At 36.3% G+C, this 26,484-nt stretch overlaps 1 protein-coding gene and 5 non-coding genes across 6 annotated transcripts in view; 1 reads left to right on the forward strand and 5 right to left on the reverse strand.

Moving 5' to 3' along the window:
* The window catches only part of LOC125249489 (membrane frizzled-related protein), a 22,739-nt gene extending 3,556 nt beyond the window's left edge, over positions 1-19,183 (forward strand). The window contains exons 2-10 of the mRNA XM_048161792.1: positions 7,112-7,331; positions 8,102-8,232; positions 12,082-12,207; positions 12,303-12,379; positions 15,514-15,662; positions 16,542-16,672; positions 16,774-16,908; positions 18,687-18,814; positions 18,911-19,183. Coding sequence (XP_048017749.1) covers positions 7,112-7,331; positions 8,102-8,232; positions 12,082-12,207; positions 12,303-12,379; positions 15,514-15,662; positions 16,542-16,672; positions 16,774-16,908; positions 18,687-18,814; positions 18,911-19,135 — 1,322 coding nt within the window. The 3' untranslated portion in view covers positions 19,136-19,183. The remainder of the gene's footprint in view (positions 1-7,111; positions 7,332-8,101; positions 8,233-12,081; positions 12,208-12,302; positions 12,380-15,513; positions 15,663-16,541; positions 16,673-16,773; positions 16,909-18,686; positions 18,815-18,910) is intronic.
* trnas-cga lies at positions 186-267 on the reverse strand. The gene has a single exon. It is a non-coding gene; the product is annotated as a tRNA-Ser (tRNA).
* On the reverse strand, positions 364-436 carry trnak-uuu. The gene has a single exon. It is a non-coding gene; the product is annotated as a tRNA-Lys (tRNA).
* trnas-aga lies at positions 846-927 on the reverse strand. Its single transcript has one exon. It is a non-coding gene; the product is annotated as a tRNA-Ser (tRNA).
* Positions 1,048-1,120, reverse strand: trnak-uuu. Its single transcript has one exon. It is a non-coding gene; the product is annotated as a tRNA-Lys (tRNA).
* On the reverse strand, positions 2,007-2,088 carry trnat-cgu. Its single transcript has one exon. It is a non-coding gene; the product is annotated as a tRNA-Thr (tRNA).
* Positions 19,184-26,484: the final 7,301 nt, after the last annotated feature.

The following is a 26,484-nucleotide window of genomic DNA, read 5'->3' on the forward strand; positions in this document are numbered from 1 at the left end:
GCCCTCAGAGGAGCCTCCCCGATATGTCCCTGAATACAAAGGGGCCTTGTCATCTTTAGAACGCAGAGATAGCTGTTTCCAACCAGCATAACTCTTTTCAAGGGTAATATTGCAAAAGTTGCTTTTTTCCTTTTGTAAAGTTCTGGCAAGGCCTCCAGAAGCTTACACCTAAAGCAACCTGTCAACGTAGTCGGCAGGGTTCGAACCTGCGCGGGGGGACCCCAATGGATTTCGAGTCCATCGCCTTAACCACTCGGCCACGACTACAAACCTTACCAACGGGGCGTGCCATTTCACTTTCACCAGGGTAGATCGGCAAGCACTCAACGGCAAAACGTACCGCTACTCGAAAAGAGACTTGTTCGCCCGAACAGGGACTTGAACCCTGGACCCTCAGATTAAAAGTCTGATGCTCTACCGACTGAGCTATCCGGGCTCTCGGTCGCGACGCGTGCATGCTGCGTGGGAACGCACAGCAAATTGAATAGCATTGGCTGGAGAAAACAGATTCTCCCACGCATCGCGTTTCTTTCTTCCACGTTTCAGAACGCCCGTCAAAACGCCTCATATGTCAAAATATATTTGCGAATGAGTGAGAATGCAGCATATTAAACCCATAATAATAATCAAAGGACAATAACGCTAGGAAAAAGAACAAAAACTCACTGCTTCTTTTCTGGAAAGCACCTATATACAAAGGGGCCTTGTCATCTTTAGCTTGCAGAGAAAACTGATTCCTAACAAAATTACTCTTTTCAAGAGTGATATTGCATCAGTTGCTTTTTTTCCTTTTGTAAAGTTCTAGCAAGGCCTCCAGAAGGTTACAACATAAAAAAAGCTGTCAACGTAGTCGGCAGGATTCGAACCTGCGCGGGGAGACCCCAATGGATTTCTAGTCCATCGCCTTAACCACTCGGCCACGACTACAAGGTACACGCAGGGACCATGCCATTTCGCTTGGTGCCTCGCAGCTTCGCTGCCTGAGGACGGGGTAGATCGGCAAGAACTCAACAGCAAAACGTACCGCTAAACAAAAAGAGGCTCGTTCGCCCGAACAGGGACTTGAACCCTGGACCCTCAGATTAAAAGTCTGATGCTCTACCGACTGAGCTATCTGGGCTCTTGGTCAGGACGCGTGAGTGCTGCGTGGGAACGCACAGCATCACGAATAGCAGTGGCGGGAGAAAAACAGATTCTCCCACGCATCGCGTTTCTTTCTTCCACGATTCAGAACGCCCGTCAAAACGTCTGATATGTCAAAATATATTTGCGAATGAGTGAGAATGCAGCATATTAGACTAACAATAATAATAATCAAATGACAATAATGCTAGGACAAAGAACCAAAACTCAAGTCTTCTTGTCTGGAAAGCATCTTTACATGCTTGGATGCGTCGACTTGCGGCGCGCTTATAATTATTGTAAACTTGCGTCAAAGGCGCAGTTCTTTGGAGCAAATAGCAAGTCCACTGCACTCTAGGTAACAGCCAGGGATTGTACTGACACCGAGCGTTTAGAAGATACATCAGCACCATATTCTCTCTGAAGCAATCAGGACTAAATACCAGTGTTTCGTTTTTCAGTCTTTGTCTAAGGGTTCAAATCTGAGCGCTCGGGCTCTCACATAAGGTCCCAGTTGGCAATTCACTCAAAAATCCACAAAAACAGGGGGCTGAAGGACAGGTTGAGGAGTGGTGGCAACATGGAGTCCAATTTCAATGGCACCCAGAAAAACTTGCCGTGACCCGGATTCGAACCGGGGTTGCTGCAGCCACAACGCAGAGTACTAACCACTATACGATCGCGGCGAGCTACCGGCCTGCCCTCAGAGAAGCCTCCCCGATACGTCCCTGAATACAAAGGGGCCTTGTCATCTTTAGAACACAGAGAAAGCTGTTTCCAACCAGCATAACTCTTTTCAAGGGTAATATTGCAACAGTTGCTTTTTTCCTTTTGTAAAGTTCTAGCAAGGCCTCCCGAAGGTTACACCTAAAGCAACCTGTCAACGTAGTCGGCAGGGTTCAAACCTGCACGGGGGGACCCCAATGGATTACGCGTCCATCACCTTAACCACTCTGCCACAACTACAAACTGTACAAAGTGGGCATGCCATTTTGCTTGCTGCCTCACAGCAGTGTTTCATTTCCAATACATTTTACATTTACATGTCACATTTATTAATTTGGCAGACGCTTTTATCCAAATCGACTTACAAGTGAGGAATACAACAAGCGAGTCGTCATGACGAGGCAAATAGACAAGAAGTGCTCACAATACAAGTTATAGGTAGTGCTCAGAGTATCAAAAGCTACAATAGAGAGGGATTAGAGGAAGTGAAAGGATAAGAATAAGAAGGGGTTTTTTTATAATAAGATGAGGTTAAGTGTTCACGAAAGAGATGAGTTTTCAGCTGTCTTTTGAATATTTCCAGGGATTCAGCATTCCGGATGAAGGCAGGAAGATCATTCCACCATCAAGGGACAGTGAATGAGAATGTTCTGGAAAGTGATTTCGTGCCTCTCTGTGACGGTACCACAATCCTTTGCTCCTTTGAAGACCGTAGGCTTCTGGTAGGAGTGTAGATTCGTAAGAGTGAGTGGAAGTAGGAGGGTGCTGAGTCTGTGGTAGATCTATTAGTGAGCGTCAACGCCTTGAATTTGATGCGAGCAGCAAGTGGTAGCCAGTGCAGAGAGATGAAGAGAGGCGTGATGTGGGCTCTTTTGGGCTCGTTGAAGACGAGACGTGCTTCAGCGTTCTGAACCATTTGTAGAGGCTTGATTGTGCATGATGGCAGTCCAGCCAGAAGTGCATTGCAGTAATCAAGCCTAGAAATGACCAGGGCCTGGACCAGAAGTTGTGTTGCATGTTCTGTTAGAAAGGGCCTGATTTTCCTGATGTTGTATAGTGCAAATCTGCATGACCGAGCTGTCTTTGCAATGTGGTCTTTGAAGGTCAGTTGGTCATCAAGGATTATTCCAAGATTTCTGGCCGAATTTGATGGGGTAATTGAGGATGTGCCTAGCTGGATGCTGAAATCGCAATAGCATTCGCGGGAGGAAAACATATTCTCCCACACATCGCTTTTCTTTCTTTCACGATTCAGAACGCCAGTCAAAACGTCTGATATGTCAAAATATATTTGCGAATGAGTGAGAATGCAGCATATTAGACTACTACTAATAATAATCTAAGGACAATAATGCTAGATAAAAGAACAAAAACTCACTGCTTCTTGTCTTGAAAGCATCTTTACATGCTTTGATGGTGTTGGCACGCTTATAATTATTGTAATCTTGACAATAAGAGACTCATTTACCCAAACAGGGACTTGAACCCTTTATCCTTAGATTTAAAATCTTATGCTTTATCAACTGAGCTACCCAGGCTCTCAAACACTAGTTTCATGGGAATGCACTACAAAATTAATAGAATAAAACAAAAGCAAAATATATCAAATGAAGGTACAACAACTGTAATTTATCTTTACATGCTTTAATGGTGCTGATTTGAACCACATTTTTTTGTGTGAAACTCTTTTTATGCAGTGCTTTAAGCATACAATGAAAGGCAGACATGAGAGTGAAGCTTAGCAACCCATTCCAAATGGAACCCTAAGCTCTCACAATCTTCCTCACACTTTTGTGGCATAATGTGGCATAATTTTACTGTTGGGTAGAGGTTTGTTGCGGTTTCTCTTCAGAAACCTATAATGACAAATGTGACACCTAATGGACTTGTGGAAAACATTAAACTGTAAATTAAATAATTAGATATTACATTTAATTTGTAATGTCTAATTATAATAATATCTAATATGATAATATCTAATATCTAAAACACTAAGTGTTGCACATTTTATTTGTGCAAATTTGGGTAGGGTATGTGTATTTTGTACATAATATTCCATAGCGACTACTGAACAGACATTTAGAAGTTTATATTAAAATGCAAAGTATTGAAAATAAAAAAAGCTCTGTAAACTTGCTTCTTTCTTTTTTTTCTTTTTTCTTTTTTTTTTTTTTTTGCAAGACTATAAGTGTGTCCCATTGGCTAATCAAAAGGCTTATACACACTTATACACAATTCAATGCAAATTTGAATCATTTACCTTCTCTTGCAAAATGCCCTTTAAAAAAGAACTTTGCATCCATCAGCTTGATTGAGAAACCTGAAAGGAATTTTGACACCTCATAATAGTTATGCACCAAATTTGTAAATGCTTTAGCAGTAGAAAAAATAACTAAATTTGGTTTCTCACTATTCTATTCTTTCTTGCTTTTCACAGAAGTTAAGAGTAATAAAGGAGAGATTTCCCCTTTAGACTCTCGGTTTGGAGATATAATTTTACAGAATCTTTCTTTGAGTCCGACTGCACCCCATCTTACACATAGTTCCACACAACCCCTGCCTGGGAAAGAGCCCACATTCTTTACAAGTCAGTTAATGGTCTTCTATATACATATACTATTTCGTATAAAGTGACCCAAAAATGTGTTTGGACATTTGTTTGAATGCCTTTGTATTTTATTACAAACTATCAACCCAAGTGACATTTAACGTTGGGTTTATGTGCACTACACATGTTGTTACTCTGCAAGGACAGACACCCATGTGAACAAGAGGAGAGTAGACTTTATTCATTCTTTAGATATTAAAAGACCTTTAAAAAGGAGTTGCTTTATGACTGAATGATAATAAAGCAGTAAATTAATGGCATGAAATGTAAGCCATGCTGTCAGAACTATACAGATTGAACACAAATTTAACAGAATAATTTAGTGACAGAACAATGTTATTTGGTAAGGGCGAGTATTGTTCATGAAATACTGTTGAAATACTGTATAAGGGTATGCTTTGTGTATTTGCGGTCCATGTATCATCTGATCATTTCATTTCATATTTGGAATGAAATAACGAGAAATGAAAAGATGGCTAATTTATTTATTTATTTATTTTGTTTATTTTAAACTAAAAATTACTAAAGTTTACTAATGATTACTAATGTTTCTTTTGTGGTTTACCAATCGCTATATGGCTTTGATATTTAATTTGCACATGTGAGCGGCACTGAAACAGCCCTGATTGGTCAAACCGCGCCGTCTTTAGTACGGCCTTAATTCTGTCAAGGAGAATAAGAGTCGGTACCACACTGTCAAATGTCAGATTTTGTCACCACGTGAACCACCACTAACCACTTTTGAATCATATTTGAAGCAGAAATATGTTGCTGGGCACATAATGATTGCTGCTGCTTTGCCTCTAATGTACGACACTTGAGAGATGGCAAGCCATACAGCATGCTGACACAAAGTTTGGTGTATGAAATATTAATGATGTAGTATTTCCTACCTGTGTTTCCATGTCCAACTGATACATGCAATAAAAATAGCTGTGTCTCTCTGGATAAAAGTAAACATTTTTTACTGTATTACTGTATGGGCAACATGGATTGGGTGTAAAAATGATAATGATAAACATGACCATGATAACATGTCCATAACATTTCCCACTCGCCTTTTAATGAGATCACTAAGTGTATGTGCGTGTATAACACCAAGAAACTGCTGTGCGTGCACTGTAATTGAATGCAAGTGCAATATTATTTCTGCAAACTGAAGAGCTGATAACTCATGGGAATGTATGTATAATAATGTCACTCAATTATGGTGTTTTTAAATGTATATGCATTTGTAATAATTTATATTTCATTTGATTTCTTAATTTCATTCATGGAGGTAACATAGACAATGTGCCATGGTTTAGTGGAAGGTTACTGCCATCTACTGGAAAACAAACACATTTAAAATTAAAATAACAATGAAATTTCAAGGACAGCCACTAGATGGCTGCAAAGCATCACTCACTGGCTTAATTGCCATTTCTCATGTATTCATCTTTTCACAAGTTCATTTAGATTTATGTTCAGACATTTTTAAAGTCATTATTAGGCACCTAACCCCCAAACGCTCCCCAGGCGCCACAGCAAAATGGTCATGGTGTCACCCCTTCATTTCATTGTTGCTGATTTATCAGTGCTTCATTTTGCAAGAGATGTGAGGCATTTTGCATTTTGTGTGTGCAATTCTTGGATTTGTGCGTAAAGTTTTGAAAAAAAAAAAAAGAGGCTAAGTTTTGAAAATGTGTGTAAGCAGAAAAAAAACTGTATTAAAGTGGGATTTGACAGTGTGCGGTACCGTGTGCGGTACCATGTGCAGTATTAAGGCCGTACTGAAGACGACGCAGTTTGACCAATCAGATGAAAGGGGTGTTTTAGCGCTGCTCACATGAGTGAATGAAATATCAAATCCATGAACCGATTTGTTAACCACGAACGAAACATTAGAAATCGAGCTGAAATTTCATTATCCATTTGTTAAAATAAAGGGAAAAAAATCTAATAAATGAGCCATCTTTTAATTTTTCGTTATTCCATTCCAAAAAGGAAATGAATTAAATTAATTAAAAAATATATATATTATTTTACTAATGAGTGCATGACCACTGTTGTAAACAGATAAACTATAATTATTATATACTCCGCTATTGTAACGGTGGCTGTGTTAATTGCACAAGAGGAAGGAGAATAGAACAAAACCAAACTAAAACACACAAAAAAATAATATACTCCTGAGAGCTGTTGGCATATCCACACATTTCATATATATTGGATGATGCAGTGATGTGAACCAAAATAGAAAGCATATTCACTTGCAATGTGTCAGATAAATTGTTCACCAAATGCAAAGCAAGCATTTAAAATAATGAACAGTGAGATGAGCATTAACAAAATAGTAGAGTAGCCTAACACATATTCCATCACCAGCTATATGCATATGCTACATATACCACATCTTAAGTTAAAACTAATGGATAATAATAATAATAATAATAATAATAATAATAAGCTCTAGCAGCATTCTGTTGCAGATGCCTGTTGGTTTGCTGTTTTGTATTTCCCTCAGACATTTTAAATATGACTTAAGTGTCCAAACACTTTTTAGGGACTGTATGTCAACATATAGAGCATCCACAATCAAGTGCACACTTTTTGTATGAATACCTTTTTCAAGTTTCTTTTCAATATGAATTAGCTTTTTATCTGCTTTTACAGAATGTGGTGGCGTGTTGACGGATTCTGGGGGGACTCTCAGTTCTCCAAATCACCCAGGCTTGTATCCTCCTGATTCTCACTGCGTATGGGTGATCAGGGTGTCTCCTCCTTTCCTAGTGCAGATCCAAGTGTCATCTCTGGCTATTGAGGGACCCTCTCCTTGCTTGTTTGATTGGCTAGAAGTCAGAGAGGCGTCAGAGAAGACATCTGCTGTCACAAGGTTTGCTCACCCAAAGTGTTTAAATTAAGTGTTTAATAACCAGAATTAACATGTTGCTGCATTTACATTTAAACAAAAAGCCTTTGTTTATAGTGCAAGAACAAACATTTGTCAATCTAGATTAGCATTCTATTTCATTTCTATTCAACTGAACAACCTCTGTTCCATTTTATTTTGACTTACTATTTAATACATTTTATGCACCCATAAAGAACATTGAAAACATCTTATCATATGTTGAAATTCTTCAATAACACAATCACTTTTTGCCAATATCAAAAAGCCACTTTTTTCTTAAAATTTACATTGTTGCAGCACCTGTTTAGCTTAGTTTTGGTTTCTTTAAGACCCGCCTTCCTAAAAGCCCAGTCAGCTCTGATTGGTCAGCCAGCCCCAGTCTGTTGTTATTTGTCTTCAGATAAATAAAGAGAATAAATAAAGAGTTCATTTTGCCAAAAACATAAACACCCATTAGTGCACTTTTGATTTTGGCACCGCTCCTCTGTTTATATAATTTTGCTGACCTTTATAGTCATACTGAAAGCGACAATGAAAAATTTACCTCAGATCTTGAGTGAATTTTATGAGTTTATTTTAATTTAAGATTACATAAGTCCCTGTCCCAAATGGCACACTTCATTTGCACTTATTGAATCTGCATACATTGGAATAAATGAGTTATTAAGTACATTTTGCCATACAAGGCTGTACAAGTCTGTTCTTGGCGATCACACTCAAACTATTAATAATTAAGATTCCTTTCTTCCTAGATTTTGTGGCAATGTTGCACCACCTACACTGAATACAAATAGCAGTACTGTGTTGGTGTCATTTCACACTGATGGGAATATTGGCGGCAATGGGTTCATTGCACAATACCATTCTATATTACCAGGACAGAGTAAGTATAACTTAAACATATCAATATTATGTTTATTTTAATAATTGAAAACTGTACAGTTTACATTTTATATTGGCAAAATTTAATTTTGTGCAATAAACTACATTTCAAACATTCAAACATAAGCCTCAAGATCGATCAACTCAATCTCCTGGCACTGCATATCAATCTTAGGCATGCTCTTTATATGAAAAAAAAAACACCTTTTACAGTCATCTGATATGCAATATCTAGTTAAATTTCATTGATCGATTTGAACTTTTCTTGTGTGCCATTTTTAGTTTTAGGTGTGCTACTCTGCTTTTTATAAGTAATCAACCTAACTGTTTAAGGCCCTGATTACACCTGATATTAAGATGTGTTTTGATTGATCGGATCGCAAGTAGACGAGGGAGACACCTGACCGTTTACATCTGGTCTTTTATTCTATCTCTTTTGTCCACTTCTATCCCGATTTCTTCAAGGTAAGGGTCTATGGGCGGGCAAATGTATGGGATTTTTTAGATCTTCCACTCTAACGGATGAAATAAGCTCACTTAATTCACATATGAACACGACCTGAGACAATGGAAAAACATACGGAGAGCAGCAGCTTTCGTTTCTGCTCTGACAACGACAAGACCATGCTGCCGAACGCTGTGAATGTGTGTTAGAAATCAGGAATGGTGAGAACATTGTGCTTGGTAGGTTTTTTGTCTTTAAACCAAACTTGGGTCTTCAGCTGACAAAGTTTAAATTCTGTCTGGCTAGTGCGCTCCATAATGTTTACATGTTAGGTCAGTAAGCGGAGAGTAGGCGTCTTTAGTGGCTGTTTGAACACATTCGACCACATGAGCGTTTACACTACAAAAGCAATCCGGTTGAATGCATTTTCGATGGCCTCTGTAAGTGGTCGAAAGTGGACAAGCTCAAAATGTTTTAGACCCCATTTACACCTGTCTGTCATTTTTAATCTGCAAATCTTCCATCAACCACCTTCCATCAAATATATTATATTAATATTAATATATTATTTTAAAAAAGTGCATACAGTAGTCATGCATTATAGTAGTACATAAAAAGTATGCATGTTTAAAGTGCAATGTAATTATGAAAGATGTAGGCTATATGTGCAATGTAAACTAGGCGTTTTTACACTGGTCACCTTTGCTGCGGTCCGAGTCCAAGTGTGATTGGTCCCAGTGTCTGGTTTAATACTCAACTTGATTCTATCAAACCCTGGATTCGCATTTATCTTACGTCATCTCAAACATGCACGGCGCCCTGCCTTGCCTTGCCTATTATGCGCAGCTGAGTAAACAACATTTGAGTGTTTTGTATGTGCGTCGCATGAAGAGCCTTTCACACTGAACGCGATAATTCAGTGTGAATGTTCTGCTCGATGGTGCTCTTGAATCAAAAGATCTCTATGGAGGTATTCACACTGGACGCGAACAATCGCAGTGCAAAAAAATCCCCAATATTTCTTTTTTGTCAAGTGTGGCGAATTTTTTCCCCGTCGCCTGGCAAAGAACCGGGTCATCCAATTAGATTTGAGCTTAGATCACGTACCTGGAGCAACTGCTGTTGCACAAATGGGCGAGATTGGTGGCACTGTTTTGAAAACCAGTGTAAACACTGGTAAACTCTGAAGAAAAGTATTCCAGAAGAAAGAAGAGAATGGATGTTGAGTTCTTGTTATCTTTGGCGTCTGAGAACAGAATTATTCTCACGTATACTTTAATATTTCTGTATACCGGATATCATTACTATTCATTTTCCACTAAAATATATTTAATCTGAATAGCACTGTCAATTCTTCCATGTGCACAAGTTTTATGAGTCAGAGATGAAAAACAGCTGAAAATAATCAGACGTAATGAGTCTGGGCAATGGGTAATGGGAAATGCAGTCCATGATGAAATAACAAAGATGGAAGGAGTGCCCTCTGATCTGGTGGCTATCATATGCACTCCGGCTGACAGGCATGACAGCGCTGATGCCATCTTCATCTGCTTGACTATATCCCATGACAATCTAAATGAAACATGTCAGACCACCCACTGTATTTCTAACTGACAAAATCCTCTCTGGGAGTGACACATTACCTCACTATAGGCCAAGGTGATGCAAAAAATACGAAACTGCTGCCTCTGGTACTGCAGAAAATCAGGGAGGAACAGGAGTTAGTGCTACTGGTGGCACAGAGGCCCAACCAGCTATGTATTTTGGAGATAAGGGAGTTGGTGGTGGTGCCTCCATGGATCATCCCGCTGAGGAGGGACCTTCTGTCACAATATGGCACCCCAACCCAGAGCGGTGGAATTTGCTTTTGTGGCCAGTCAGCAGAGCCCACCAGTGACGCAGTATTTGTCACAACGAGTACTAAACATGATCACGGAGGCACTGTCCCCTTCTATGCACCAGCTTCACAACCCGCTATATGTGCCTGCCACTTGACCCATCACGGTTATATGTGCCTGCCTTTTCAATCTACATTTATTTAAAATGGTTGTGGAATTTACTGACCAATACCATTATAAATAAATTCAGATCAATGCGTTATTTTCATCAGCCTAACCCAGGAGTGTCCAAACCCGCTCCTGGTGTTAAAGGGATAGTTCACCCAAAAATGAAAATTTGATGTTTATCTGCTAACCCCTAGGGCATCCAAGATGTAGGTGACTTTGTTTCTTCAGTAGAACACAAATGATGATTTTTAACTCCAACCGTTGCGGTCTGTCAGTCAAATAATGCGAGTCAATGGTCACACAATTTATAAGAGTCAATAAACACGCACAGACAAATCCAAATTAAACCCTGCGGCTCGTGACAACATATTGATGTCCTAAGACACAAAATGATCGGTTTGTGTGAGAAACCGAACAGTATTTATATAACTTTTTACCTCTAATACACCACTATGTCCAACAGCGTTCATCACTCGATTCGTGAGGTCTGATCGCGCTCTGACAGCGGCAGTGATGTCTCGCGCATATACTTCAATGAGTGCTAGACATCACTGCCGCTGTCAGAGCGCGATCAGACCTCACCAAGCGATTGATAGATTGTGTGACCATTGACTTGCATTATACGGCTGACAGATCTTAATGGTTGCAGTTAAAAATCATCATTTGTGTTCAACTGAAGAAACAAAGTCACCTATATCTTGGATGCCCTGGGGGTAAGCAGATAAATGTCAAATTTTCATTTTTGGGTGAACTATCCCTTTAAGCTCCAACTTGCCTCAGCACACCTGCCTGGAAGATTCCATTATGCCTAGTAAGACCTTGATTTGCAGGTGTGTTTAATTGGAGTTGGAGCTATCCAGAAGCTGGATTGGACTCCCCTGGCCTAACCCTACACCTAACCCCAAACCTAAACCCAACCTTAACATATTTTAGTTTTAATTTCAAACATCCAGACCTATACCTGTTGGAATGCTATGAGTAGCAAAGTCAACAAGTGAATTGTTCATACCAGATGCACATAAAAGATGGCTTTTGTGTATAACGTGCATGCAACATGAAAGCATGTTATAGACATGCAGTGTCTGGAATGAATGAGATTATTTTTTTAGTGTATATTGTGGATCTAGCAGTTTGTGTTGTAAGTGATGATATTGAAATAGTCTACAATTTAAATGTGATATGCAGTAAATATGCAATAGTGAAAATTTAATCTCATCCCCTAATTATACTGTTTCTACCTTAAACTTTAAAACTTTTGAAACTGTTGCTAATACAAGAGCAGCAAGCAGTGAAAATATATATGATATTCTGATCACAGATTATACAAATATGTCACATGGTGTGTTTTAAACTATATTCTGTTTATATGTACTAAAGTTTTCTTTCTGCATGCAATCAGAAAGCTGCTCCCGAGATGAGTTTATGTGTGATGGTGGTCGTTGCTTACTACCTGTTTCCATCTGTGACAGCCAGCCAAACTGTCAGGACCACTCAGATGAAGTCAACTGTAGCCAGAAGCACAAGGGTTAGAGTAATAAAGTCATTCCACAAAATGTGATACTTCTAGTCTCTTATCTCATTTGAAAGTAAAAACCATAATGGATGCAATCTGATTCTTAGTGTGTGGAGGGAAAATAACAGGAGAATATGGATCATTGTCCAGTCCAAACCATCCAAAGCCTTACCCACATCAACAGGTAAATGTTTTATTAACCGCTACCTCTATAATTCCTGAATCAAAATACTATATTGCATAAATTCCACAAACAGAACAGATCTATTCTGACAGGGGTACAGACAAACTCCTACAAATGCATATAAGGTCAGCCGCAAAAATAACTGTCCATGCCTTTTCATTGCTAATTTTTCACTGCGTATCTAGCTGTCAGTAAATCTGCCCCATAGTGTTTTTGCTATTCACTCCACAATTATACACTTGCATAATACTGTACCCTTAGTTATACCTGGAGTATAGAATGTACTGTGATTAAACTTTATAATCATTCAATGTCCTTATTCTTTAAACTGAACTTAGAACAATGAACTGTCAGACTGTATGCAAAAGAATTGGTGTTTCTTCAGGCAGATGATCACAAAGATCTGTAAGATTCCCCTCAGAAGCATCACAGACCTTTGGCCCATGCTCATCTCCATTATCACGGTCAGTTTGACAGGCCAGCATCTGGCCAACATGACTCCCCAAGTGTTTTCATAACCCCACATTAGCAGTGTATCACACAGGACCATCTTTGATAACACAACACCAGATGCTTACTTCTTTACTCCAGAAACAATTCCAAGTGCCTCCCTTTCAATTTGAACATAATTTTCCTCTGCTTTGCTCAACATTCTCAAAGCAAAGCTATTGGTTTTTCTTGCCCGTCTGGGAGGATACAAGAAATGACAACATCAACAACATACAGCAATGCATCACAGACTACTCTGATTGGAAACTGTGGATTGTAAAGTGTCAAAACCTTTCACCTTGTCAAACACAGCCTCACACTCAGGAGACCATAGCCATTGCTTCCCTTTGCATTGAAGAGATTGAAGGGGGAGCTAGCACAGATGCAAGACTGGGGATACATTTACTGTAATAGTTTCTAAGCCCTAGAAATTAAGTTGACTGATGTACTTTGGTACAGGTACATCCATGATTGCCCTGAACTTTTCTGGTGACTTATGAAGACCCTATACTTCTATGATGTGCCCCAAGTTAATCAAGCAAGTCCTTAAAAACATTTATACATCGCTCACATTAGACACATAGACCAAACTCATTCAGACTGCAGAGAACTGCATCTACATTTCTGAGATGTTCCTGATAATCTGACAGTCATTAACACAATGAACGTTAAGAATGCCTCGTAAGACCTGATCCATTGCCCTTTGAAAGATTGTAGGAGCCAAAGCAATACCAAATGGTTATCTGTTGTAACACAGCAGCCTCTTTGACATGGTAACAGTGAGACATTTGCATGAATTTTCTGCCATGGGCACCTGTAGGTATGCATTTGAGAGATCCAGTTTGGTGTAGCATTGTCCTCCTTTCAGTTATGCAAATAAATCCTCAATTTGCAGAATCAGGTAAAGTTCAACACAAATGGCATATCTATTACTTTAAAATACTCATATCTCTAATCCTTTTAACAACTGGCATGAAAGGCATAGCCCAGTCACAGAATGTCAAAGGGGAGATCCCCAGCTCCAGTAGTCGATATATTTAAGCCTCTACCTTTGGCTTCAGCGCATCTCCTAATGTGTATTTACTTGATATTATATGATTGCATCTGGTTCATCTGAAGCAATTAAGCTCCTCAGCAGTCCATACGTAGATGAACCCATTACACTCAGCAACACTGCGACTTGTTTCTAATCTGTAATATCATTTGCGGAAACATATTGTTCAAATCTTTCTACAAATTAGAAATTTGACAGATGTATCCATCATTGCCAGTTTAAAGTAAGAGAACACAATGAAAGTAAGTGATTGATCAGTCGTGTTACTCTCTTTTTTAGTTTACTGGAGATCTGATCTGATTTTTGCTCACCTATACCACATATACGATGGAGAGGCTTAAAGTGTCCTCAGGCACACTGAGAGTGCATAAATCAGTGCAGAAATAGTATAATGGCTTTTTTTTAACACCACCTAACCCATTGGTTCTTAACCATTTTGTATTTTGTATTAAGTCTGTGAATCATGCATATTGTGTTTTTGTGTTTTGTGCATGCATGCATGTGTTTTTGTGCACTTTCAGTTTCTACCCTGTTTCTAACCCTCTGATGTAAAACACTCAGGCTTGGTTTCACAGACAGGGCTTAGATTAAGCCAGGATTTAAGTAGCTTTTATAAACATTCCACAGAAAAAAAAACATAACTGGTGTGACTTTTGAGACAAAACAATGGCAATGACATATTTTAAGACTATTATAAATATATTTTAATGTCACTGCAAAATGCTTTCAGTTAAAACAGGTCAAACATGCATTTTAATCTGGGACTAGCTTAAAGGTGCAGTGTGCAAATTTTAGCGGCATCTAGCATTGAGGTTGCAAATTGCAACCAATGTCTCAGCAGAGAGAAGCTACGGTGGTCGATACAAAAACAAAGATGTCGTTGTCTGAGACAGCAGATAGCCAGTCAAGCAATGAGGTTTCTTCTTACTGCTAACAAAGAATGGTCTCTGCTTCTAATAAAGCAGACGACTACTTCTACTACTACTACTCTGTGCGTATTGAATGTCGTGATGATGCAAGCTGCCTCTAAAAACACTACCTTTAGAGCAGTTTGTTTCGGGTTACTGTAGAAACATGCCGGCGCAAAAGGATGACTTGACCCACAATATATGAGATAGAAATGGCTTATTTTAAGGTAATAAATACATGACAGTTCATTATGTAAGGTCTTAACACACCACTCAAAACATAGTTATGTATATTAAATTGAATTTCTGTCAATAGATCCTCCTGAAATTTTACACACTGCACCTTTAAGCCTTGTCTGTGAAACCAGGGGTCAGTTTTAAAAAGGCATGTCTCCTTTAAGACTTCAATGTAAATACCTACTGCTATGATTGGGAAATATCTTGGCATATTAAATAATTATTACATATGACCAGTCCTGCCAAGTAATTTCATTACTTTTTAGACCCCTTGCTGCTTATTCCACCACAGCTGTAAATTGGCTGTGCACTTATAAATGAATGTATTGGTTCAGTAAGCTAACCATTAAGTAACTATTTTTTGTTTCTGTTGCATGACTGTTTCTATTATATTATTATTTATTTAAGTTATCTCTACTACTTAATGTTTGACTACTCTCTTATAGTTGTGTACTTGGCAAATATCTGTGGAAGATGGACAAGTTATTCAACTAAGCTTTCAGAACTTCAGTCTGGAAACGCAAGATGTCTGTGAGTTTGACTATGTGGAGGTTTATGACAGTACAGACACAGATCCCAGCACTGTGCTGGGGAGGTAAGAATACTTTTTCTTTTTTTATAAATTTATAAATTTCAAAACTTTTTTCTAAAATTCATCACTACATAATCCATTGAACTATTTTTGCTTTTAGCAACATTTATTATTGTGATGATGCATTTCTGCAGTAATAATATTAGCTATGGTCCCCCATTTACCTCCATACAAGTTTACCCTGCTATATTACCATGCCCTAAACCCATAATTGGGTTTTTCTAAAGCGAAAAACAAGGTAACACTCTAGTAATGACTGAAATCATTATACGCTTTTGAGGTTTTGTGAGGTTTTGGATAGTAATGGTTTCTGACGGATTTGGTAACACTTAAGTAATTACTAATGGGTTACCATGATTTTCACATTAGAATACTGATCCAAATAATCAGTAATTCCTTCTGAAGGATTTGGTAATACTTGAGTCATTATTAGTGGGTTACTATGACCTTCACTTTAGAGTTAATTATATTTTATGCATTATTCACATTAATTATGAACCTATATATAGTAGTTCTTAGTAGTCCTCTGGGAGTTACTGATTAGCTAATAGTGAACTACCTTATTCAACTTAGTGCTATTACTTACTAATTTGTTAATCAGAGTTTCGTGTTAGATAATAGTAGTTACTAGAGTGTTAATAATGCATTATTAATTTGTTCCTGTGTAGTTATTCATTAATGATGGACCGGTATTCTGAAGTACATGAACTTGCATTCCTCAACACACAAACATACTGTAGGTCTTACTTACACACTTAACACAGAAGCAAAAGAAGTCACAGTATTTCTGGCATACTTAATCCTAAACATCACACAGACGTGCATTTTTATAATGAATTCTTCACATAAAAATATTATGCACCCCACTATCATTCTCTGCAGGTATTGTGGGTCAGAGCTGCCTCCCGATCTTACCTCTTCTGGACCTGTGATGACTGTTGTGTTTGTGGCAGATGAAGGTGTTGCTGATAGTGGTTTTTATGCATCATTTAAGGCCATATCTCTCTCAGAAAGTGAGTGCCACCTCATTCTACAGCTTTTGTCACAACCTACAACCTCTGCGTTTGTCTGTCAGTCTGTAAAGCTTCACTGCATCATGTCTTTCTGTTTTAAGGAACATGCAGTCCATCACAGTTTGCCTGTGGCACTGGGGAGTGTCTTCACCAGGATTGGCTGTGTGATGGATGGAATGACTGCGCAGATGGTGCAGATGAGCATGACTGCATTAACTCTACCTACCCTCCTTTCAGTAAGAATGCATCAGTGAAGAATGGATTTTTATTCTATTTATGCTGTTGGGGTGGATGTTCAGTTTAAAATGTCTGTGATACTAAAGTTTCATGTGTATACATTTTTGTTACTTGCTTGATATATATATATATATATATATATATATATATATATATTAGGGCTGTTGATTTAATGAGTTAATTTATTTAGTTACAGTAAAACTTTAAATAATATAACTTATATTTTAACTTACTTTAACAAATACTTTAAATTATTAAAGCATGTCATGAACATGTCAAACTAATAATCAAAGACTTCAGATTTTACCCTAGGATAAGAGGAATCTTTTAGAATTTGCAAATTTGTCCCAGGCAGACAAATTGTGGCCAAAATCGTACAGTGTGAACCCAGTTTAAATATATATAACACTCCTAAATATTTTGAGCAAATAAATCAGATAATTGAATGATTCAATGGCCCATTCATAAAGAGAGACATTAGGCATGTTCGTGTGGTGCAGACCGATCGGTGTATGACATCAACACAAGAGCGATTTGAGTCTTATTCAGAGTATTATTTATTGAAAAAATCATTTTTCATATAATATTTTTCATATTTCTTTTTTAATAGAAAAACATTAAAGGTATAGTTCACCCAAAAATGAAAGTTTTGTCATCATTTACTCACCCTCATGGCCTAAAAGGTTTTGTGTAATTCTATGTTGAATCAAATATAATATTTTTTTCTAAGGCTACTTTTTGTAATGTTTATTTGATGCTTTTCTCATTTAACATAATAATGACTTCAAATTATTTTGGGGGGTAATTACTTAACTAAATTTGATGTGTGAATAATTAGATTAATTAACCGCCACATTATGTAATTAACTAGATAAAAAATTTACCATGCATGGTAAAAATAAACAATGTGCACCAGAAAACGTGGAGGGAAGCACTTTTGAGTACCAACATTGTTGGGGACCGGTTCACAGGGACACGTTTACTTACTGGAGTAGGATTTTCTCCATCTCTGGTAAGACAGCAATCGTGATGATAAGTGTGTTCTTTAATTATTAGGGGTGCAACAGATCGCAGTTAATCCGTGATCCGTACGGATAAGGCCCAACGGTTCGGCACGCATGTGATTCGCAGATTACCTGCTAAATTTAACTATCATAGAGTGAAAGTTTAACATTTGGATGTGTTTTGTCACCAATTAACACATTCAAATGATTTTAAAAGCCGAAGAAGAGGTGAAAATCGGGACTTGCGAGCTGTTATCTGTGCCACATCCGCTAATTTGCTACAATGTGCTAAATTTTAAAATGATATATTAAAAGTTTCATATTTGGTTTGGATCAGTATTTAGAAACAATTACTTTTCAATTTGTACATACATATGATGTACAATGATCAAAAATTTAAAACAGCTTATTAATGTTTATGTTAATGGATACAAACAGAATAGTTCATTGTTAGTTCAGCAATATACAACTATAAAACATTTTTATTTTAAAAATATATTAATAAATATGTAACCATGTTGTAAAGTGTTTCACATTTGACGGGATTGAGTGATTGTATTGCATTGAGTGATAATATTATTTCTTTCATTTTTATGTTTTTACAAATAATACTGACAGAGAGTATGACATATTTAATGTCAAACATACTGTACTTAACCATATAATGCCAAGCCTTGAACTGAAATACCATGCTCAAAAGTTACTTTTACTGTAGTCAAAAGTCAATCTCATTGAAATAGCTCACTTATTATTATTTTTTTTTTTCTTCTCAGCTTCATCTTGTGAGCCCATCCAGGTTGAAATGTGTAGAGGTCTAAGCTATAATCTTACATCCTTTCCAAACATCTGGGTGTCTATTTCTGATCAGAGAGAGGCTGCTTCTGTTCTGCACAAGTACAGGGTGAGAAAGCAAGTTCTCAATGAGTCAAGAGAGTTATCTTTATCATCAATACAATTGACATTTTTATTTGGGAAATTCGTTCTATTATTATTGCAGGTGCTGATGGAGTTTGCCTGTTTTGAATCTTTTCGGCGTCTAGTATGCGGTATGTTTTTGCCCCATTGTAGCCCTCAGAGTGGAGTGCTGCAGCCATGCCAATCCATCTGTTCCACGGCCGAGCAGCAATGCAGTCAAGCTCTTACCCTGTTCAACCTGAACTGGCCCTTCAACTGCCACCTCTTGCCTGATTCACAGGATCCCATGGAGTGTTCTCTTCCGTAGGACAAACAACTGTGTTGGTAGATGCAGCACAACCTCAAACTCAAGCTGGAAAATGAGTACACTCAGTGATATATTGAAAATCCAGAAGCAAGGATTGTCCCTTTGCTGGGCATAAAGTGAAAGAGGACTTTACTACACTGTGTTAAAAAAAAAAAAAAAAAAGATGCTTTGAAGTTGTTAATAAAACTAATGATTACAATGCTTGGTACCGCTGTACAACAAGGTTTCATTTTATAACATAAGTTAACTACATTAGTTAACAATGAACAATAATTATGTGTTATTTGTTAATCATAGTAGTTAATGTTAATCTCGACATTTACAACATTTACTACATTTTTAAAAACAAAAGCTGTATCTGTAAACATTAGTTAATGCACTGTGAACAGTGTTGGGTAAGTTACTTCAAAAAAGTAATTTATTACTAATTACATCATCAATGTTGTATTTAAAATACTTTTCTAATTACTCTGTCTGAAAAGTAATTTAATTACTCAATAAGTAACTTACTAATTACTTCTTAAAATCCCTATAAACCTTGACCGGATAGACAATAGAACGGAAACTCTTTTAATAATTTAATTTAAAATTTAGTCAAACATGGAATAGTTTAGTCTTTTATAGCTTTTTAAAACATTTTAACTTATATATAAAACATTATTAAAACATATACTATAATACTTTTATTTACTTTATAATACTTCAAAATTTTTTTTTTTGTAACAAATAGGGATGTCATATCACTATACCAAAAATCTAGTAGTCGGTACCGATACCACCAAAAGTGCACAATACTCGATACCACGGTATAAAAAATATATATATCCTAATATATAAAATATACATAAAAATTCAAATAAAACAATGCTATATTTTTTTTTTCCAGGTAGGTCTAATAGTAGTATAAATACCACAGAAATTGAATAATCAAATATAAAATAACTCTGCATAGTCATAACTGTAGGCTATAAATTAAATATAGATTAATCCTTATTAAAGCTTTTCTTTTGTTTGATTATCGTTTATAATACAGACAAGCCAATAGTAGACAGTAGCATGTTTTAAAGGCTGCTGTCACTAAGACCTAATGGACGGAGACAATATGCTGTTACACATTCACATAACCAACGCGAATATACGCCAGGACGGGCATTTTGACATAACTGTGTGTGTATTTGAACGTTTATGTGTAATAAACCCCGAAAATCTGACACTCCCGAGAGGCGGCTGTGTGTGAGCGCACTGACTGAAGACCGTCTCTTAGAGAGCACGAGTAGTTTTTTCTTTCTAGGACATAACTTACATTTTACCGTAATGCTCTTGCCTACCTGTGTCAAAAAAGTGAAGTAATTGGAATATTTCCGTTCTGAAAAACAGCCACTCGCTTCTGCTGACATCTTCAGACAGCGACTGCACAGCTAACCGGTGCGAAGCTGCGAACTCACACACTCAATACAGCTAACGACTTTAAAGAGGCAGCGTTCACTTTTACCTTTAGATGACAAATTTAGATTTTAAATTCAATATTGATTTAAACAGAACTGTTGAACTAATTTACAGTATGTAACGCAAGTACATTATAAGTAACTGTAATTAAATTACCTAAAAATTAACAGTAATCCCTTACTTTACTTTTTCAGTGAATAAGTAATTTAATTACACTAATGCGTTACACCCAACACTGACCATGAACTAATATTACTGTAAAGAAATGAAACCTTATTGTAAAGTGTTACAAGGGCAGGAAAATACTATTTCAGTTTTCCACTTTAAAACATTATTTAATTAAATGTTTGTTTTTTTAATATATATATATATATATATATATATATATATATATATATATATATATATATATAGGCCTATATACAGTCCAAAAGTTTGGAACCACTAAGATTTTTGATGTTTTTAAAAGAAGTTTCGTCTGCTCACCAAGGCTACATTTATTTAATTAAAAATACAATAAAAAACAGTAATATTGTGAAATATTATTACAATTTAAAATAACTGTGTACTATTTAAATATATTTGACAAAGTAATTTATTCCTGTGATCAAAGCTGAATTTTCAGCATCGTTACTCCAGTCTTCAGTGTCACATGATCCTTCAGAAATCATTCTAATATGCTGATTTGCTGCTCAAGAAACATTTATGATTATTTTCAATGTTGAAAACAGTTGTGTACTTTTTTTTCAGGATTCCTTGATGAATAGAAAGTTCAAAAGAACAGCATTTATCTGAAATACAAAGCTTCTGTAGCATTATACACTACCGTTCAAAAGTTTGGGGTCAGTAAGAATTTTTATTTTTATTTTTTTGAAAAGAAATTAAAGAAATGAATACTTTTATTCAGCAAGGATGCATTAAATCAATCAAAAGTGGCAGTAAAGACATTTATAATGTTACAAAAGATTAGATTTCAGATAAACACTGTTCTTTTGAACTTTCTATTCATCAAATAATCCTGAAAAAAATATTGTACACAAATATTTTGTACAATTGTACACATTAAATGTTTCTTGAGCAGCAGATCATCATATTAGAATGATTTCTGAAGGATCATGTGACACTGAAGACTGCCCTTCTAAGATATTCAGGGTCTTTTTGACCCCAAATGACATTTGCTGAAATTAAAAAAAAAGTTCCCTTGATCCAAATGGCATGAGACTTTGTAATGCTGTCAACACTTTCTAGATCTATGAAATAAATAAATAAACAAAAAATAAAAATTAATAAATTGGAATGATATCTGGTTTTATGGTAGTATGAGAAAAATGTTACACTCAGGCTGCTTAGAAAATGGATAAAATTCATTCTCAAAACCAGAAACAGAACACACATAGAAATGAAGTGGCAACACTTTAAAACATCCACAATTCAAAATGATCATGCTCACACACACACACACACACACACACACGCACACACACAGAGGAATAAATTAGTGAGACTATAAAAATTGCTCTGTTATAATTTGGCAAATAAAATCAGTCAAAATGCACAATTACCATGAAAATTTAGTGCTGACAGCACAACACATCCAAGATGGAGAACAATGCGCACCCACCTACACACACAGAGAGAGTTGAAAGCATGAGACAATACAATTCAGCACATACTTTAGTACAAAACTTCAGTACAAATAATCAGTACATAATATGTAAAAGTGAATCCAACTGGAAAAACCTGTAAAAAGATGTCTTTAAATCACTCAAATAATGTCAAAAAGCAACAGTAAATATAGCTGCAAGCAGCAATCATCGGGGTTCAAGCACTTTAAGGCCTTTAAGCACATGCGTAAAAAGGTATGATATTTATATTTCATTATAGCATGTAAGCACTTGGATCATAGATGGAAATAACATTTACAGCCAATACAGGCAATTTAGTAAGGAAAAACATGTTTTTTAAAGGTTTTTTGACAGTTATAGCACCAACTATTGTCCGATCTCCACCAATTTTTGAGGTGTCCTCAGAGTGTGCCTATACATATGCATTTTAATTTTGGTGAAAATATCTCATTTTGTTTTGAAGTTATAGACACTTATATATATGAGAGCATAAATAATGACCCATGAGAGACTTTGATTGGATTATTTTGCCATTTCCTATCAAAATTTTGACATTTGGGCATTTACATTTTCTAAACCAACTTAGGTTCCGTATTTCCTACGGTGGTTTCATCTCAATCGGACAAATGGTTTTGAAGATATCCACAAAAGTTTTTAAGCGCTAAATCACAACGTTGCACAAACCATAAGGCAAAACCTGGCAAGTCTGGTATCAATGGACTCGGCAAGGACTCCCATGAAAATAAGTCAACCACACCCAGAGTTATATATATTTTCAGCCAAAACCATTAAAAACATAAGTTTTTAAAAGTTTTTTAACAGTTATAATGCCACCAATGGTCCCATCTCCATAAAAGTTGGCATGCTTCTTTCGAGTCTGCATGTGCTCATTTATAGGATTATTATTATAGGGATTTATAGGCTTTTGGGTATATTTAGCCACACCCATTTTCTAAATGACCCTGTTATAGCGACCCAAAGGGTAAAGTTCAACTTTTTTTGATAATTATTGATATTCAGACTCCAGAGAACATTTCTGCACTGGTTTGGTTCCGATCAAGTCAAATACGTAGGACTAGTTCGCAAAAGTATGTTTTTCAAAAAACCCAAAATACCTGAAAATTTTGACGAGCAAATCCGAGAAATGCATCTTGTCTGCCTTGAGCCAAGGATTCCAACGATATTAGACACTTGAGCCTGGGTCTAATGGTTCAGGAGTTATGAGCCATTTCGTACTTTTGACTGCTGTAGCGCCCCCATCAGGCCGATCGGGGCGAGCCTTGGTGACGTACGCGGTGTGAGTACTACCAGCCCTCAAAGTTTCAAGTCTCTATGACTTATGGTTTGGTCTGCCCGATCACTTTTAGGGGAGAATGCTGATCCTTGGAAAATTTAACAATTACCATAGGGTTTCAGCGTGCTTGAACCCCTAAATAGTGGAACTCTGCAGCCATCTACTGGTTAAAGTGATAATTTTTTACTTTTAAAACTTTATTTTCCAACAGATGGCAAAAATCTTAACACTAAACACATGGTAAATTGACAATGTTATCTCAATAAATGAAAGTTAGAAATGTGGGTCTTTTTAAAAGTTAATTTTACATAAATGGTTGTTATTTTGAAGAAAACATACCATAAATCCCCCAAAACTACACAAATGTAGAGTAAAAACATTAATAAAGTAAGCATTTACATGTTTACCTTTGGTATATGTTAGATCATAATCTCAATAATAGGTAGAATATTTGTAGTCTCAGTCATCAGTTTAGAAACAGGCGCCTGCTGGTTGGGCACAAACTTGTGTGTTGGTTTCTCTGAGGGGACAGGAAGAGTTAGTGAGACATCACCATTAATAGAGTTACATTTTTCGACCAGCTCCGTGACATAGTCGTCCAGGATCCTCCATTTCACCTAAAGAAGAAAGGCCCAGAGACATTCATGTATGTGTCATAATAATACACAAGATACACTTTAAAATATATTTGAAAGTTATACATTGACAAAGTGTCTTTGTTTTTTAATAGAGGCAAATAAACAAATAACTTTAACTTAACAGCATGATTTTTGTGAGAATAAATAAGTGAATAAAGATTCTGGTAACACTTTAGAATAACTCACGCTATGAAGCATTAGTTAAGCATTAGTAAATAGTTAATTCATCATTTATAAAACATCAATAGACATTAGTAAGCCATTTATAAATACAGCTATAAATGCTTTGTTCTTGATTTATAAGCATATCTATAATGAGTTTAATAATTGTATTTTCATACTTTATTAATGATCAATTTATCATTTCTAAATTATGTATTACATTATTCACAAACCAGTTATTTAGGAGTTGCCAGTGGTTCATAAGATCATTTAGGAAGTTCAAGTAAATGATTAATAAAATATTTAAATGTACATTTATGCATCTTATTATTTAGACATATAGTATTAGTTACTCAGTGTGTTAATAAATGCTTTATTAACATATTCCTAGTGTCAAAACTACCTCGGTACTAACTTTAAAACATTAGAGAACAGCAGTGCAGAAGATCAATGAACCTTTAAATCTCATTTATAAAAGCTTTACAAATCATAAATAGTCCTCACTTTAGATGAGCTCACAAAAATAGTTAACTGACCACTTCTAAATGTTTTATAATTACCTGAATTAATCATGAATTGCAGTAGGAATATGTGTTAATAAAACATTTACTAACACACTAAGTAACTATTACTATGTGTCTAAATAATAAGATGTATAAATGAATGTTTAAATAGTTTATTAATCATTTGCTTACACTTACTAAATGAACTACTGACAACTCCTAAATAACTGGTTTGTAAATAATGTAATACTTAATTTAGAAATGATAAATTGATTATTAATAAAGTATGAAAATACAATTATTAAACACATTATAGATATGCTTATAAATCAAGAATAAAGCAATTATAGCTGTATTTATAAACTACTTACTAATGTCTATTAATGCTTTATAAGTGATGAATTAACTATTTACTAATGCTTAACTAATGCTTCATAGTGTCCAGTTATTATAAAGTGTTACCAAGATTCTCAATAAAACTCTTCACCCCACTCTATATACCCTATTCTTACTTTATAGAAAAACTCACATACATAACACACACATACACAAACAAACACTTGTTAAAGTCAAGTAGAATTGGCTTTAAACTACGACTACCAGTCTACCATCATTATCACCCAAATGGACCCATTTATCTCAGAAATCCTGCCTGACACACAGGCTGTAGGTCTTCTCTCTTTCACTCTTATGCATTGGCTTTACATACACACTCACCAGACCTGCTGTACCCCTACTGCTCACGTTCATGTAGGTGCTGATGCTCATGTCTTTGATGAAACTCTCATAAGTCCTGTTCAACACGTCACTGTCCACATATGCTGCTCTCCTCCGTTATCGTGCTGGCCACTTTGTCGCTCCTCTCCAGGCGCACACCCAGGATCAGGATCCTCCAGAGGAACACGAGGAAAGTTAGAAGACATCCCTGTCCACTACGCTCTGTCGCCATGTTTTCTGCACTTTGTCTGCAAGGCTGGACCATATGTCCATTTAAAAATAGTTGGAAATATGGAAATAAAGATGTCCAATCTACTGTGGGAAATATACAGCAGTTTTGGTCACATCTCACACAAATCAGGCTGTTCATTTAAAAACAAGTCTTGTATTTTGACCCTATTGCCAGTTTACCGACACTGATTTGGATTCCCCTCTTAAGTCTGTTTGCTTGAACGTGTTAATAGATGAGCAGGGTGAAATATTACCGAATCCCAGGAATGATTTTTTTTTTTTTTTTTTTGCATTGTGATGACAAAATGAATGTGATAAACAAGATAAATGGTGCATGCTTAAGGGTGTATACAAAAGGATGCTATTAATCGTGATTAAAAATTTTAATCTATTGACAAGCCCAAGAGGGAATACACAATTTTGTTTCTCTGTGAAGAAAACCTTAATTTCTGTTTGAATTTGAAAATGCAATACCTAACCAAAAAGCGTAAGAGGCAATAATGTAAGAAGTTATATTTTTTAAATGGGATTTGATGTTTTTCTATTTCATAAAGATTTTATTTATTATGTGGATCACATTCATTATAAGAAGTAAACAGGTGTTTTTGGTGTCATAATTATACATCACTTTCAAAAACGGTATACATTTTGATTTATGTGACTGATTTTTTTCTTTCTTTGAAAGCAGGGTCATTGACCGCAGGGACAGGCACCTGTGTATGTGTCATACAGG

Source organism: Megalobrama amblycephala, linkage group LG16 (genome assembly GCF_018812025.1).
Source record: "Megalobrama amblycephala isolate DHTTF-2021 linkage group LG16, ASM1881202v1, whole genome shotgun sequence".
NCBI lineage: Eukaryota > Metazoa > Chordata > Actinopteri > Cypriniformes > Xenocyprididae > Megalobrama > Megalobrama amblycephala.